The following is a 17,322-nucleotide window of genomic DNA, read 5'->3' on the forward strand; positions in this document are numbered from 1 at the left end:
TTTATTATTTTATTACGTCCCTTCTACGTGACTTTACCGAAAGAACCAAGAAGATGAACTCAATTTCCCCACAGCGTTTTCCCCTACAAAGATAGCAACCGGGGGGGAGGGGCGTGGCATCGGAAGTTGCGTCACACGGCGCCGGAAGTAGTCGAGGAGGGAGGAGGAGCAACAGCGGGGGGGGGGGGTGGAGAAGGAGGTTGAGGCAATGGCGGGCGTGAGTTTGGAGTTCGTGGCCTCGGCCGGTGCCAGCGACCCCCAAGAGCGGCCCGTGGTCTTCCTGGGGCAACTTCAGAACCTGCAGAAGCTGGCGTGGGCTCAGATACGTGGCAAGCTCGAGCCTCGCGTTCCGGAGGAGGTACGGCCCGTGCACAGTGTGTGTGTGTGCGCGCGCGTAGAGTTCGCTATACGTGCTGCGGTGAATTGTATAAAAGGCGACGTTTGTCGCGGGAGATGGAGCGATTGGGGTCATTCTCGGCGTGCAGGATTGTTGGTGATCGCTGTCGGCAGATGTGGTGACGCGCTTGCGGATAGCCGTCAGCCAGCAGCTGACGGTTACATAATTGCCCTGGGATGTACTGGACCGTCATGGTAACGGGGAGTTGGCGGCGCCCGAAGTGTGGGCTCTATGTCAGCTGAGGGCACTGACGCGGGGAGACGCTTTGATTTAATGTCACTGCAGCGTTGGGAGGAGGAGTGGTGCCGCAGTGAACTCGGGTTTGTTAAACCAGTTGCTTGCGTTAAAAACCGGTAACCGCATGGGGGTAAAAATGGTGAAAACAGTTACAGGTTTTTTTTTCCCGCTTATCTGCAAATATTTAGCAATTAATGTACTTTTTTTTTAAACCGAGAAATGAAGCGTTATCACGGTGGTTTTGATGGTTAGTGCAATGGACTTGCAATCCAGATGTCGCTGGTTCAATTCAATCGCCCGGCGCGGCAGGTAAGACAATGGGCACGCTTCTTAAATCTTCCCCGCCTCTGTCGATCGTCAGATGGCGTGTGGTGCGGAGCAAAGTGTGGGTGCATCCAATCTAATTCTAGATTTGAAGCTTTCGTGACTGCAAGGATTCATATTCTTAGGTTTTTTCGGTAAAGTCACGTAGGTAAAAAAATTAAAATTAATAAAAGTAAAATAAAATAAAAATTCACGACGTTTCGGAGGCAACACAAGCTTCCGTCTTCAGGTGGAACCGTCACAGCCACGACAGCTGTATCACGTGATACCTGAAGACGGAAGCTTGTGTTGCCTCCGAAACGTCGTGAATTTTTATTTTATTCTACTTTTATTAATTTTAATTTTTTACCTAAGTGACTTTACCGTAAAAACCTAAGAATATGACATCCAATCTACTTTCAAGAAGTCTCTGCTCAGTGTGGCAAGTAGTCTAACGACTCGTAACCATGCAATAACTCACGCTCGTTAGAGGGCTCTTCTGCCAGCAGTGGCGTTAGCGAGTAGTTTCAGGGCTGCGACTTTACCTGGTAGCTGAACAACGATTGGGAAATGCACCACGCGGTGACTCGGGCCGCGTGGCAATTCGTGCGTACAGACATTCCAGTGGCAATGTATCCCGCCATAGGAATGTGGAGTTGCCACCACTGGCTCAGTGGCTCTGACATGTATTGCTAGAGTGGACCCAGCCTAGAAATATAATGCAATACAACACAAAGAGTCGGCTAACACAACAGTCAACACCCTAAGTTTACAAGGTTTGTTTTCTCTTTCATTTGTACCTGATGATGATTGCTTGTGTTGCAATCTAAACGTCGCATGCTATTATTTAATTTATTTTCTTTCTACGTGACTTTACCGAAAGAACCAAAGAGTAATTCCTGCAGTCACGAAAGCTCCAAATTAAGTTTGGACCCAGCCTATTAAGGTTGAAAAACAACAGTACCCTTTTGTTGGAAGTTAGTACTGTTCTAATAAGCTATTGAATGGACTCGCCCCCGTCGTAGGAATGTGGAATGGTCATTGCCAATTGATATTAGCGGCTCGCAGTTTCTCGTTAAAATAGGTTGCATTGATTTTCCAATGTAAAACCACAATTATTTAAATATATCAAAGACCGTATTTTTATTTAACCGCGTCTCTCCTTGTCATTGACACCTATTAACTTAAAATGTTGTCGTCTTTTCCCCCAATTTTATCTCAATTGTGTTATCAGTGTCACCTCATGAGATGAAAAATCCCATTTGAAACTCTCGCAGAGCGGTGTATCCCCCCGTGTTAAAGTATGGCTCATAAAAATGAATATCACAGAGCTACCCTCAAATCCCTTCAAGTAATAATCATACTGTAACTTATAAATAAGTTATCTCTTACACAGTAGGGAGCAGACACCTTCCCACCTGCCCTGTCGGAGTAATGTTCTGTTTTGTCATGTGGCCGTTAAGTTGAAAAATTTATTCCTTCTAGATTTGAAGCTTTCGTGACTGCAAGGATTCATATTCTTAGGTTTTTTCGGTAAAGTCACGTAGGTAAAAAATTAAAATTAATGAAAGTAAAATAAAAATAAATATTCAGGGCCTACCTTGGCTCCTCCCACCCTCAACCAGTATATATAAAGATACGGGTTTCTTGGAATTTCTCTCACTTGATACAGCTATCGTGCTGTGACTGTTCCACCTGAAGACGGAAGCTTGTGTTGCCTCCGAAACGTCGTGATTTTTATTTTATTTTTATTTTACTTTTATTAATTTTTTACCTACGTGACTTTACCGAAAAAAACCTAAGAATTTGACATTTTTAATTCTCAGAGCTGGAATTCAGTTCAATTCGGTGCAGAACCAAATTCAATGTGATAGTTTTATTTGTGTTGTTGTTGACAGTCATTGGCAACTTGGCTGAAACCAGCAAATCGCTGCACTTGAGAACCCGGCTGGTTTAATGACAGTGCTGGATTCGAACCCAGGTGCTCAGCAGCGCCGACTCGGCGTTCCGACCCCTGTATTTGTTAATCATCACTGACGAGAAGAATTCTCAGACTCTGATCATCGACTCTCTTTATGAGTGGGGGAACTCTGTCCTCTGGACTTCTGAGCTGGACTCTTTTTCATTCACGCTGCAGTTTATCCCCTAAACCCCAAGCCTGCACAGTTACAATGTTCAACTCTCTACGCTACAATATCCAACCCTGTACAGGAGAAGAAAATACATATTTTGTGAGTGAACAAGTTTCAAAGAAGGCAGCCTAATGGGCCTGACTTGGGATAGTTATCCTGCAATTCTTACATTCTTCAACCATTGTCTTTAATTTTGGTTGTCTTAAGCCTGTGCAATTTACACCGAGTGGTGGGAATTGTAAACATGGTCTGATGTGACTTGGGCGATTTGCAGCAAAACCCACGTTTCTTAGCTACTGTTGTTGTGAAGGTACTTATTCGAGACCACCCACTTGCCACACGAGAGATCCCGGTTTAATCGCAGGTGGCTGAAATCTGGATTTCAAGCCAGGATCTCAGCGGTGCTAGTAATGCGCTTTGACCTTTTTGAGTCACCTGGCCACCTCGTGTATCATTGCCTTGAGGCTTCATTAATGGACTGGCTTGGCAGGTTTTGTTCTTCTTGTAAGTGCCGCTTGTTACAGAGGTTCGTAGTTCAAGCCCAGTAGCTGCCCTGGTGGTTCATACTGCCGGAGTACGAACCATAAAATACACGCCGTCTAGTTCACAGTAGCCGTTAAAGATCCCCTCCATATGTATGTTGCACTTCTTTCACACCGTACGTAGCCAACCGTGCTATTCGAATCGGGTAGGACATTGTGGGCCGTCATCATGATCCAAATTTGTAAAATTCACCAGAAAATTACTTGGATGAAATCAAATAGCAACGTCGCCCCTTACTGTGAAACTTGCGAAGACTACACCCATCTGTGAAACATAGCACCTTCGTAATAGCCTTGCGCGATAATAATGGTACAAATACCAATTGAATTATATTTTTAAAGTCACGTAAAAATATCAGGGTTTTATTAAGAAAACGTAACTACCGGGGCAGGCCACCCCTGACGATGTAAAAGGCACATAACCTACACAGATGCGTACGCAAGTGAAAACGGATATATTTCAAGACGCAACCAACTGAGAGTACCTAAATGTTCTGGGGAAGAGCGCCATTACATAGATGAGAAGGAGACACCTGGCTGCTGCTGTTGAAGACTCTTATTTGTCCTGCGACTGTGGCGACGAGGCACGGTGGTGGCGTCATTGGCTTTGGCTGCAACGACGTCTTTGACCTCTCCTCCTCTCCTAGACGTGGCAGGCGGCGCTGGGCTCCCTGAACCCGAATCCCAGCGACTCGTGCTCACTGTGGCTCAACAACGCGACCGTGGCGGCCCTGCCGTCGCGCGTCAGCCGGCACAACTCCCCGTCCGCCGCCACCTTCATCCCTCGCCTGCTCCGCTCGGGGCTCCCCGGGGGGGTCTCGCAGTGCGTCGTGGTAAGTGCTGCCCCGTTGTGGTAAGTGCCGCCCGTTGTTGCGGTTGGACTCCCACATCTGAGCTTCTCTGCCTTTGCGGACCCGCCACCGAACCAGTGCGGTGAATCTTCTTGGTTCTTTCGGTAAAGTCACGTAGAATGAAAATAATAAAATAATGAAAATAAAACGTAATAAAATAATTCTCACGACGTTTCGGCCACAACGCAAGCAGCCGTCCTCAGGTGAAGAACAGGTCTGTCGAGGAGACAGCTGTCTTTACCGAAAGAACCAAGAAGATGATGATTGTGGTCATGGTGATGGTTGTCATCGTAGTGGTGATGTTTGTGGACGTGGTGGTGGACGTGGTGGTGGGCGTGCAGGTGGTGTGCGAGCGTGCCGATGTGCTGGCCTGCTGTGGCGCCGTCTCCCGTACGTTCCCTCTCTTCTCGCGCCGCTCAGTAGTGACTCGACGTGCAGAAAAGCGCTCTGTCTCCGTCGAGTTCATCCTCGTCGGACTCAACAACGGTCCCCTTAACACGGGTGCCCTGCAGGTGAGGTCACGGAGGTAGCGGAGCTTTGGGGGGCTTAGGGACTCGCACAGTTTGTGCAGCCTGGGGACGTCAGCATAAACAGTGATCTTCTTCTTCTTGGTTCTTTCGGTAAAGTCACGTAGAATGGAAATAATAAAATAATACAAATTAAACATTTACACTATGAGATTTTGCCACTATTAAATTAAACATTGTAAACTAATTCTCACGACGTTTCGGCCACAACGCAAGCAGCCGTCTTCAGGTGGAGAACAGGTCTGTCGAGAAGACAGTCTCTTCCCCCTCCAACCCAGCTTAAATATACGCTCCAGGCCTGGGGTGTGTCATTCAGACTCTGTCTCCTCGACAGACCTGTTCTCCACCTGAGGACGGCTGCTTGCGTTGTGGCCGAAACGTCGTGAGAATTATTTTATTATGTTTTATTTTTATTATTTTATTATTTCCATTCTACGTGACTCTACCGAAAGAACCAAGAAGATGAATCCCTGCAGTCGCGAAAGCTTTAAATCGAAAAATAAACAGATGTATTATCATGCGAGGGCTGTGGGAGAAGTCCGTGTGCCGACACAGAGAGAGTGGTGGGCGAGTGGGCCGTAACGGAAGCTGCATTGCTTCTACGGTGTTTTCCTAGCCGTGCGCCGAATACGATTTCTCCTGTGGTAGGAATTGCACGTCAGTTGATACGAAGGGCGGCACCGCGGCCCAGGGGTGGCGTTGCGTTCACTGCTTGGTGCAGACGTTCGCGATTCGATTCCACCAGGACGCTCTGATTGTTTTACTTACGTTTCACGCGAACCGTGAAATGCTACGCGCTGTCTACTGCGAAGTGGACGTTCAGGATCCCCTGGCGAGACCGACCAGCCTCGTGCGCTGTGCCAGACTAACATCAGTGGCAATCGTTATCAGAATTTTTCCCGGGCCTCCCCAAGGTCGACTTAGGCTAGCCATCGAACGAAGACGGTCAACGCATCGTGCACTTTCAGACGTGTGCCTGCGGCCATCTGGAACGCTCTTCCGATGTTAGGAAGCCACTGGAGCGATGCATTTTACATCATCTAGATTTAAAACTTATTTGTTTAGAACTGCTTATTGTGTTTAGTTTGTAGTGCTTCCCCCGTACCTCCGATTAGCACGGTTGGCTACGTACAGTGCGAAAGAAGTTCAACATACATATAAACTAAACTATTGTTATATTACCAGGTAAGGCCCGCTGAGCTCCATAGTTCTTTTTCAGAAGTGACCATAAATGACAACTCAACGAAGTGGCTTATCATGTGGAAATGTATTGCCGCCAAATAGTCTAAATGCATGGAGGGAAAAACCGGAGGATCCGGAGAAAAATCCACGCGATCACAGCAGGCATCAGGGTCGGGATCGAACCCATGACCTCCTGTATACCAGGTGAGGTATTTTAACATCTCGCCATCGTGGCACCCCAAATGAGTAGTATCCCACGCGGCTTGTGTGTGTGTGTGTGCGTGCGTGCGTGCGTGTGTGCGTGCGCAGTGCCTGACAAGCCTGGCAGAGGGAGTGCGTCTCGCCGCGCGGATCGTCGACATGCCCTGCAGCGAGATGAACACCGACCACTTCCTGGAGGTTTTCCCCCCTTCTTCTACCCATTGGCATTTATACAAAAAAATATCTCGTCGGTACCATGCGAGGGTGGCAAACGCTATCAAGGATTTTCTTGAAGTGTCTCTCGGTTGGATTGCAAGCCGAGTATGATAGCAGGGTCGCAATGGTAGGCTTCATGAGAAAAATGTTGTAGTAGGTTTTTACCCTTTAAACTGGTACAAAACTGACACCTTTATACAAGGCATCATGTTTGCAGTAACCACAACACAAGCAGTCAAAATGCAAACAAAAAGAAACAACTCTGATGATGGTAATGATATGCACTGTCCTTACCATCATCAGAGTTGTTTCTTTTTGTTTGCATTTTGACTGCTTGTGTTGTGATTATTGCAAACATGATGCCTTGTATAAAGGTGTGAGTTTTGTACCAGTTTAAAGGGTAAAAACCTACTACTATATTTTGCCACTGGTAAAGGAGGTCTCATAGAGAAAAATGTTGTTAACAGAGGGTACCGGAGTATGTCTGAATATCGATTTGGAAAATAAAAACTCGTTTGATATGAAACATATGGAATATGAAAATACATGCGTCGATACAACAGTATGTACACTAAGCTTCCTGCCCATGGTAAACACTACTCATGCCCGTGGTGGACATTACCCGTGGTGGACATTACGTGTGGTGGACACTGCCAATGGTGGACACTGCCCACGGTGGACACAAAAATATGTCCATCAGCATTTCACGAAGAACTGCATTGTGCTCCCTCTTGTCTTAAGCCAAAAGCAAATTAAGTTTCGGCAAAATGTGACCACCGATTTACAGCAGCAGTAGTAGCACTGTGATAGACAAACTGTGGGGGGGGGAGGGAACTCTGTCCTCTGGACTTCTGAGGAGCTAGAATCTTTTCTGACATTCTACTGGAATTGGTTTACCGACTCTTTCGGAACCGGTAACCGATTCTGTATCTGGTTACCGGTTTAAAGGTTAACGACCCAAGTCACGTGGTTACGTCCCCTACGCCCTCTGCCTCCGGCCCTCGGTGCAGGAAATCGCGGTGGTTGGCAAGGAGCTGGGATTGACACCGACTGTGATCCGCGGAGAAGAACTCAAGGAGCGCGGGTTCGGAGGTGATTGACGGCGCGCGCACCGCACCGCTCCCATCCACGGCCTCGCCCTTCCACTCGCTCGTCAATCCACTCCGCTTCGCTCGCTCACTGGCAGTCAGTCACCTCCTCGTCACCCTTCCGTCGCTACTACGACCACCATGGTTTCCATTCTCGTGAATGTCACTCGTTAATTCCTCCAGCCTTGCAGAGGACTCAATCTACCAGACACTTGACTGTGTCGTCTCATCCATCACACGGAGTTCAACCACCCCACTGCAATTCACAACATGCTCATTCGCCGACCCGCTCACTCGCTCGCTCACTCACCTACTCGATAACTAACCCACTCGTCATAACAACAAACTCAATCACCAGCTCACTCACCACACCGCAGGCCACAACAGTTTGCTTTCTGCTTCTGCCCTCACACTGCTCCCATAGTCTCTCTTTACACCGATAGCCTTGTGCAAATCAAGAAACGCCTAAACTTTTATCATCCGATACAACTTTAATACTCTTAGGTTTTTTCGGTAAAGTCACGTAGGTAAAAATTAAAATAATAGAAATAATAATAGAAATTAAATAATAAATCACGACGTTTCAGAGGCAACACAAGTCTTCGTCATCAGGTGGGACCGTCACAGCTAAATTTAAATGTAGCTAAATTTAATTATTTTATTTCTATTATTATTTCTATTATTTTTATTACTTATTTTTACCTGCGTGACTTTACCGAAAAAACCTAAGGGCATGAATCCTTGCAGTAGCGAAAGCTTCAAATCTAGAACAACTTTAATAGTTGTGTTTTGTGCTGGCCCGCGCTTGGCCAGACTAGGTGCACTTTGTCCACGAGTCAGACCCAGGTGCTTTGGGGGTCGACTGACCAAGGTGAGGGGGAGATGCGGCGGCACCCGCGCAAGGTGCTGCTCCCCTCCCCGTGCATGCACCCAGCTTGGTACGGCAACCTGTGTGCCTGTGTAGGCATCTACGGCGTGGGCAAGGCGGCATGCAACCCACCGGCGCTGGCCGTGCTGAGCCACAAGCCCGAGGGGGCGACGCAGACGATCGCCTGGGTGGGCAAGGGCATTGTGTACGACACGGGTGGGCTCAGCATGAAGGGCAAGGTGGGGCCTCGCTCACAATCACTCGCTCTCACTCGCTCTCACTCGCTCTCTCACAATCACCAGTCCTAGGCCTCTCCTAGATCGACTCGGCTTTGAATGAGTACCTGGTGTGGTGTGTAAACATCGCCACTGGGGAGACAAAGGCGGCTGGGCGTGGTGTTGGCCACCCACCCCCTCGCGTGCCGCGCCGACCTTAATAGGTGCTCGCTAACAGCACTTGTACAAGCGGTCTGTTCAGGCCAGAGGTCGCAAATGGGTTTTGATCCCGTACCCGTACCCGGCCGCACCAGGGTTGCAAACGGGTACCCGTACCCTACCCGTACCCGGCCGGGTACGGGTAGGGTACGGGTATCGGGTACCTGATTGCGACCTCTGAGATGAAGCCATGTTGCAGGCGCGGGTGGGTTGATTCTAGGAACTTGAATTGTGAGAAGAGACAAGACGTTGGGAAATGAGTGACAAACAGTTACTCACCAGTGACTCACGGCCTACCCGTACCCGGCCGCACCAGGGTCACAAACGGGTACCCGTACCCGTACCCGGCTGGGTACGGGTAGCCGGGTATCGGGTAGGGTACGGGTATCGGGTACCCGGTTGCGACCTCTGGTTCAGGCTAAACCGGGGATCTTTGTCTTTTGTGCGCGTGTGCAGACTGCCATGCCCGGCATGAAGCGGGACTGCGGTGGGGCAGCCGCGGTGCTGGGCGCATTCAGAGCGGCCGTCAAGCAGGTACAGGCGGATGCTAAATGGAAACGCGGCCACTCTCTCTCACGTGTGCCGCCACACGGCCCAGCGGTGGCGCATTTGCCGCTTCGAAGTCAACTCTTTTTTTATTTACCAGGTAAGGCCCCACTGAGCTATGAAGATCTTTTTCAGAAGCGACCTGGCCACCATTGACAGCTCAACGAAGTGGCTTATCACGTGGACATTTATAACAGCCAAATACTCTATAAATGCATGACGTTGATTCTAAATGTGGAGGGTAAAAAACGGAGGACCCGGAGAAAAATCCACGTGACCATGGGAAGAGAGACATGCAAACTCCAAATATACAGCAGGCGTCAGGGTTGGGATCGGACCCACGACCTCCTGCGTACCAGGCGAGGGAGTTACCATCTCATCACCACAGCGCCCATTACAGAGGCTTGTGGTTGGAATCCGATCAGCCACGCCAGATAATAATGCGGTGTGTATTAACTGTAACGTACTAGGCGCCGTCTCCTTCACTCGGTAAACGTTAGAAATCCCCCCAGTAGACATTTGAAGTGAGTGTCGGTGTCATGGTTCAATTAGCCAAAATGCCACATTTTACTGCAAATTACCGAATAGTTTTCTTCTTGCTTACGATGGAGTTAAATGCCAATGTCGAGGTCTGCTGGCCAAAGGAGGACTTCAGTGTAGAGAATTCGCATACTAATAGGGTTTTTCCCCTTTTTTCTGGCAACAAAACTGACACCTTTTGCAAGGAATCATGCTTACATTAACCACAATACTTGCAGTCAAATGCAAACAAAAAACAATACTCTGATAATTTATGCATTGTCTTTGAAACTGATTGGTCCACACCAGAGACAGCTTTCTTTAGAGCCTAGTCTCATATGGTGTTCGACCAGATGACGCCAAAAAGAATTCGCATAGTTTTGCTATTGCGTTTCCTCCGTTGAAGGAGCACAGACTATGGCGGTTTCCTGTTCGCTGCGTAAATGTGGGTTTGCACCGGTGGCTCGAGTTTAATGTTCCATTCGTGGAGGAGACGTCCACACCAAGCTGGTCACCGTTCGGCTGCGGTTGATGGTGACGCTGGCACGGCAAGACGACAGTCGGCTTCTCGCGGCCCACCTCATTACGTGTCTTCATGTCACCTTAAATGCAACGATGCCGACGTTTTTAAATCCTTTATATTAAGTTCGCTTGCTTGCTTACGACCGTGCAAATCTTTCGGTCGTTTTTTAACCCACTTCCCGTGATCCAATCGAGCTGACATTTTGCACACAGACTCGTTGTGGGTGACAATTAATGTTTGTGAAAATTTTTTTCCAAAATGTAACACTTTTTAGGACAAAAATATTATATTTCATTACCAATTGCATAATGGTGCAATGCAATCATCTGACCCATAGGTGGCAGCCATCTCAAGCCAGAGGACGAGAGGACTCTAGCCGCCACGCATATAAAGGATTTATAGTGAAAAACTTTGTTTTTACGGGTTATACTTGTTTGTTACTCGATTGGGATCGAACGTTGCAGCAATTGTCGCCCCACCCGCCCCCCACTTGCGCAGGTTAGCTGCTGAGTCACTGGTGCTGCCACTGATGATACGTGACACAAGTTGCTCGTATAACGCTCCGAGAGACGCCCCCATTGCCAAATTTTTTTGGGCTTTTCAACATTCCTTCTACTGTTTGGCTGAAAACCAAATCGGTGGGGCATATGTGTGCATGCGACAACACGTTTGGATTGCCTCTGGTGGGTGGTGGTGGAGGGTTTATAGTAAAAAAAAATGACAATACGCCTACACAATTATCTAACCCAAAGGAAACCAACTACAAATTCTAATATTGGTTGGTCACGAAAGCCTACGTATAAGCCTTCCCCGCACCTCCGATTAACACGGTTGGCTACGTACTGTGCGAAAGAACTTCAAGACAGCCGACTTGAACCACTGTGAGTTACACGACCGCTGTAATGAGGTTCACCCCAGCCGGCGGGGAATCTGGGAGTGATCAGTGTCGCCCACCTCGCGTGTGCCTCCGTGTCCACGCGACCAACCCCCCCACCCCACCTCTTGTCGTCGCCGCAGGGCTTCTGCGAGAACCTGCACGCCGTCTTCTGCCTGGCGGAAAACGCGGTGGGGCCCAACGCCACTCGGCCAGACGACATCCACCGCCTCTACTCGGGAAAGTGAGTCGTCCCACCCTTCCGCCCGACTGCCACCCCCACGTGGCGCAACGGGACGTGCGGTAGTGCGGCGTCGCTGAACGGGAGGGTGGAGCCACTGCACAGATTCTCGTTGCTGTGCACCATCATCATCATCGCCACCACTACCACCATGAACTTCATAAATGTCACTGCCATCGTCGTCGTTACTGTCATAAACCTCATCGGTACCGTCATGAACGCCAACATCATCGCCGCCGCCACCACCACCACAAACCTCATCAACATCACTGCCATTGTCCTTACTACCATCATCAACCTCGTCAAACTCCCATCATCATCATGACTGTTGGCCTAATGATCGACATCTTCATACACCGGGGTTACTTTCGCATCTGCTTCGCATCTGAGACTATCCTGGTCTCTGGAGCTCACAACTGATTAAACAAAATCAACTTGAATCGCCAACAGGGATGATAACGATGCTGATGGGAATGATGCTGCTTGTGCTGACAATGACATGGACGACGACGATGGTGAAGTTGTTGCGGTGATGATGACACTAATCATGAAGATTTTGCCATCTCGGTTTCCGCAGGACGGTCGAGATTAACAACACGGATGCGGAGGGTCGCCTTGTGCTCTCGGATGGCGTGGTGTTTGCTTCACGCGACCTCGAGGCCGACATCATCCTGGACATGGCAACACTGACCGGGGCGCAGGTGAGCGTCAGAGGTCGCAAACGGGTTTTGATTTCTTACCCGTACCCATACCCAGCCGCACCAGGGTCGCAAACGGATACTCATACCCGGCCGTACCCGTACCCTACCCGTACCCGGCCGGGTATCGGGTAGGGTACGGGTATCGGGTACCCGATTGCGACCTCTGGGATGAAGCCATGTTGCAGGCGCGGGTGGGTTGATTCTAGGAACTTGAATTGTGAGAAGAGACAAGACGTTGGGAAATGAGTGACAAATGGTGACTCACCAGTGACTCACGGTCTACCCGTACCCATACCCGGCCGCACCAGGGTCGCAAACGGGTACCCGTACCCGGCCGGGTACGGGTAGCCGGGTATCGGGTAGGGTACGGGTATCGGGTACCCGGTTGCGACCTCTGGTGAGCGTGTGCCGCTGACATACGCGCGGTCTAAACAACAAAACAAACTACCCCCCCTTTCCCCCTCCGTGCGATTGGCGTCGCGTCACGAGATGAGACGACCACTCGGAACACCTGCACAGGCCACACGGGGCGGATGGTCTTTTGTGCCATGTGTATGTTGTGTGTGCATACATGTGTGTGTGTGTACACTTGTGTGTTGCTTTCATTTGTATGTTGTGTGTGCCATGTGTATGCTGTGTGTGTGTGCATACACGTGTGTTTCAAAACATCTACACTGGATTGAAACATTCAGGCTGGCCCTGATTGCAATCCATCAATCTGGATTGTGGGAGGAGCTCACAGATCCTTGAAAGGCCTGGACACAGTCCCATCGCTGAGCTCCTCTGGCAGTCGAGGCTGCGTTGGTTGGGTCATGTAGCCCACATTCCCAGCCGCTGCATGTCCAAGCAGCTTCTGTTTGACTGGATAGATGGGGCAGAACGGGTGCAGCACAGGCTATAAAAGAAGTTGGCTCGTGGTACAGGAGGATATGGAGCTGAGTGGGCTTACTGATGCCCGGTATCACTGGTGTCAAGCCTCTGTAGAGGAGGCTCGTGAAGGACACTACTGGTTAGTTGGAGGCAGTCACCCTCCAGCAGCAATGGAGGGCAGAGGAGCGGCACTCATAACAAGCGGAGCGCTGGGTGGCTAAAACGCTGCAAGTTGGCACTGTGGGCAGCAGTTGGTGCATCTGTCAGTCATCTCAGCCAGTTAACCCATAACACCTGGATCTGTTCCAAGACCTTTGACACTTCACATGACCTCAAAGTGGACCTAGCCAGGCACAAGCACTGTGGCTATGGCACCGCCACCTAATAACAAATAGCAGCTGTTGTGCTGTGTGCCATGTGTTTGCTGTTTGTTGTGTGTGCCAGGTCGTGTAATCCGTATGTGTACATTTGTATCTGTGTGTACATGTGTGCTATGTGTGTGTGTGTGTACGTGTGCTATGTGTGTGTACGTGTCTGCTATGTGTGTGTGTATACGTGTGTCTGTGAGAACGTGTGTGAGAGAGCGTATGAGTGCGGGAAACGGTAGTGTAGTGGTTAGTGCACTGCGGTACGAGTACGATTTCCCACTCACGACCAACACCAGTGGCGAATACCTGAACTAGTCCCTGGCCTCCGTTAGGTTGAATCAGCATTGGTGAGACAAAGGCGGCTGGGCGCGATTGGCCACCCACCTCTGCGTGTGCCGTGCCGGCTTCCACATACGTGCTCGCTAGCGGCACTTGCCCCGACGGTCTGTGTGGGCTACACGGTGGGGAGGAGGAGGGGGGGGGACACCTCTTGTTATCTGTTTGCGTGCGCCCGTGGGTAGGGCATCGCCACGGGGAAGCACCACGCGGCAGTGCTCACCAACTGCGCTGAGTGGGAGCTGGCGTGCTGCGTCGCGGGCCGGCGCAGTGGGGACCTGGCCCACCCGCTCGTCTACTGCCCCGAGCTGCACTTCAGCGAGTTCTCCTCCTCCGTCGCCGACATGAAAAACTCCGTCGCGGTGAGAGCCTCCCCTTGCTCCCCTGGGTCAGAGGTCGCAACCGGGTACCCGATACCCGTACCCTACCCGATACCCGGCTACCCGTACCCGGCTGGGTACGGGTAGCCGGCCGGGTACGGGTACGGGTAGCCGTTTGCGACCCTGGTGCGGCCGGGTACGGGTAAGGAATCAAAACCCGTTTGCGACCTCTGCCCTGGGTTGCTCCCCTACGCTTCTGCTCCCTCCCGTGCTCCCCCGGCAGGCAGGCGATCTGCGATCACACGCTCGTCGTACGACGCCAGTTAAACAAGTCGCTCCCCCGACTGATTTTGTTTACGCTTCAAGATAGAGGTGGAGACGTCATCGTGCGCGGCCGAAGCTGTTGTTGCCACCAACGCTCTCTACCGCCACCGCCAGACCCCGCAGTTTATGAACAGGGCACACGCAGCCTCCCATATCCACTCTTATATTAGACTCACATCAAATATGCAGAGACCCACACCCCGTGGTGCCCTTGTAAAACTCAACGTTTAACCTACTCACGCCGGCTTGTGCCCGCCCTCACAGTCGGGCATATTTGCGGAATACACCACGCCCTGGCCGTTGACCCTGGCCATTGACCGAGCAACCCAACGTTCCTACCAGCTCCCTCCGCAAGAGGAATGTGTTATTATCCCGCTGACCGCCGTAACGCTGTCCCCTCCTTGCTGCCTGCCAGGACCGGGGCAATGCCCAGAGCTCGTGCGCTGGCCTGTTCATCGCGGCGCACCTCGGCTTCGACTGGCCGGGCGTGTGGGTGCACGTGGACATCGCGTCTCCCGTGCATGTGGTGAGTCTTGGCTACCTCTCCCCCCCCCCCCCCCCACTCGTGCATTGCCTGTCTCTCTGCCCAAGTCTTGGACTGTCTCATCACGCCTTGCCCTCGTCACTCAATTGTCAGGCCATATGTCGGATCGTGTCTCTCGCCCGTCTCCTTCGAGCCTTCCGAGTGTCTTAATCGCTTCTCCCCTGTCCACCCCCTCGTGTTTCTCTCGTCTCCTCTGTCCTCAACGGTGTATTCCCCTCCTCCCCCCCCCCCCCCGTCTCCCTCTGGCTCACTCGCTCACCTGTAGGGCGAACGTGCCACAGGATTCGGCGTGGCGCTGCTGCTCTCGCTGTTTGGCAGCGCCTCCGATGACCCCCTGCTGCAGCTTGCGTCTCCCCTCGGCGCCGAGCAACCGGGGCAGACACCACCGCCCCCCTCTTCTGCCAACGCTGCAGCCACCAACCAATCGAAGCGACGCCGCCTCGTCTAAGACTCGGCTCACTCGTCCGTTTAGTCTTCCGGAAGCCCCTGCGTCTTGACTTTGTCTTTCGCGACATTGTAAACGCGTCTGTTCCGCCACGACCTACACAGTATTCACCACTTGCTCCTTCTTGTGATTCCACAAATATAATCCCGCAATGCGGTGGTGCCTTCTTCTAAGACGCTTTTGATTGTTTCGGTTGAGAAAATTATGATTTTTTTTGATGGAATGTCTTCCGGGCCATCTCGGAGCGCCTCTGCACGCGATAAGCGACTTGCATCACATCTCATCTCAAACATACGAAGGGCACCGCCATTGGCAGTTGTTCCTTGGTGGCATTAAGTGGCTCAGCACCTGACTGACAGCCAGTTTGGGGCCAATGATTGTCCTCTCAATTGAGTAATGAGTCATCCGAATTTGCGGGTAATTCGCATTCGGCAAATTTGGACAATAACGCCGGCACTCAATGGCCTACTTGTTTCAAGACCCAGAATATCATTTTGCGTTGCCGTTTTGAGATTGACCCCCATTTAAGGAGTATCCCATAATCATCTTGAGAGGTGCGACCCCCCCCCCCCCACCCCCCCCCCATGGTTGCTGTGCCACGGCCCTCAAGGGTCAAACGTCAATCCGCTGCCCAGCGTTTGAGATCCGTGTGTGGTGAGCATATTTAGCGCGGACGATCGAGTGGTTCGTCATGACGCCGAGACATCTTCGTTGGGACAATTGGGAGATGGTGATTGCAAATAAATTGCGGCAGACAGCGGTAGTCGCCACCCCCCCCCCCTCCCCCGTTCAACGTGAAGCGGCAGCTGTTTTGACGTTTGCAACCGCGTGTTGGCGGGCACGATGGTCCAGAATGCGGACCGAAATTTCGGGACGTCGTGCCGAAACACCACACGAGGTAAGAACCCGACGACGCCTCGGGAGAGCTGCACGGAACAATCCGCGAAAACTTAACCCAGTATTCATCGACGGTGAAACGACGATACCATGCGTAACGTTGCCGTTATTACTGCTGCATGTTAAAGTTTACTGCCGCAATGTTGAACAATGTTAAAGAATTCTAGATTTGAAGCTTTCGTGACTGCAAGGATTCATATTCTTGGGTTTTTTCGGTAAAGTCACGTAGGTAAAAAAATTCTACCTGAAGACGGAAGCTTGTGTTGCCTCCGAAACGTCGTGATTTTTATTTTACTTTTATTAATTTTAGTTTAAATTTTTTACCTACGTGACTTTACCGAAAAAACCCAAGAATATGAATATTAAAGAAGTTCTAAAGAACCGAGGTGTGTCAAACATCCGAAGGGATAGAAGAGGTTCATTTGATCATGCCTGGGTCTCTCTAAAAACGCGTTAAACCTGTTGGATTTGTTCACCTTTGGAAATAAACTCTAGTGATATAACGAAGTGAAGTTTGGACCAATAAAGGAGGAAAGTCACAGATTGCTTAATTTGCAAGTTCTCCGGTGGTATTGACAGTTTTGGATACTCCCTTTTGGCGTGTCAGCACCCCCATGAGTGATTAACAAAGTCCTGGTGGTTTGTAGCGGTGGTTGCCGCTCGCCTCATGGTGGCCACACCTAGACATTTTTAGACACGGCCAGACAAACTCAACAGCCACATAATACACGGGGTGACGGATTATAGTCACGGCTTTGTGTGTTTCTGGTAATATATTCTCAGTCTCAACTCGTGAATTCTCATCGTCCAAATTCTAATAAACCACGGGAAAGTTA

General features: G+C 50.5%; 1 protein-coding gene across 1 annotated transcript; it reads left to right on the forward strand.

Moving 5' to 3' along the window:
- The first annotated feature begins 182 nt into the window (after positions 1-182).
- On the forward strand, positions 183-17,322 carry NPEPL1 (aminopeptidase like 1). Its single transcript, XM_078619477.1, has 12 exons — positions 183-358; positions 4,259-4,444; positions 4,804-4,974; positions 6,481-6,570; positions 7,599-7,680; positions 8,641-8,783; positions 9,435-9,512; positions 11,584-11,684; positions 12,259-12,382; positions 14,142-14,318; positions 15,016-15,126; positions 15,410-17,322. The coding sequence occupies exons 1-12, from the start codon at positions 209-211 to the stop codon at positions 15,590-15,592; spliced, it is 1,596 nt and encodes a 531-aa protein (XP_078475603.1). The 5' UTR covers positions 183-208; the 3' UTR covers positions 15,593-17,322.

The sequence above is a fragment of the Lampetra planeri genome, chromosome 63 (assembly GCF_965212315.1).
Source record: "Lampetra planeri chromosome 63, kcLamPlan1.2.h2, whole genome shotgun sequence".
In the NCBI taxonomy this organism is placed as follows: domain Eukaryota; kingdom Metazoa; phylum Chordata; class Hyperoartia; order Petromyzontiformes; family Petromyzontidae; genus Lampetra; species Lampetra planeri.

Coding starts and splice junctions, on each gene's coding strand:
- NPEPL1 (XM_078619477.1), top strand. CDS start 209: ATGGCGGGCGTGAGTTTGGAGTTCGTGGCCTCGGCCGGTGCCAGCGAC. Junction 4,975..6,480: donor TTAACACGGGTGCCCTGCAG/GTGAGGTCACGG, acceptor GTGCGTGCGCAG/TGCCTGACAAGCCTGGCAGA. Junction 6,571..7,598: donor ACACCGACCACTTCCTGGAG/GTTTTCCCCCCT, acceptor CCCTCGGTGCAG/GAAATCGCGGTGGTTGGCAA.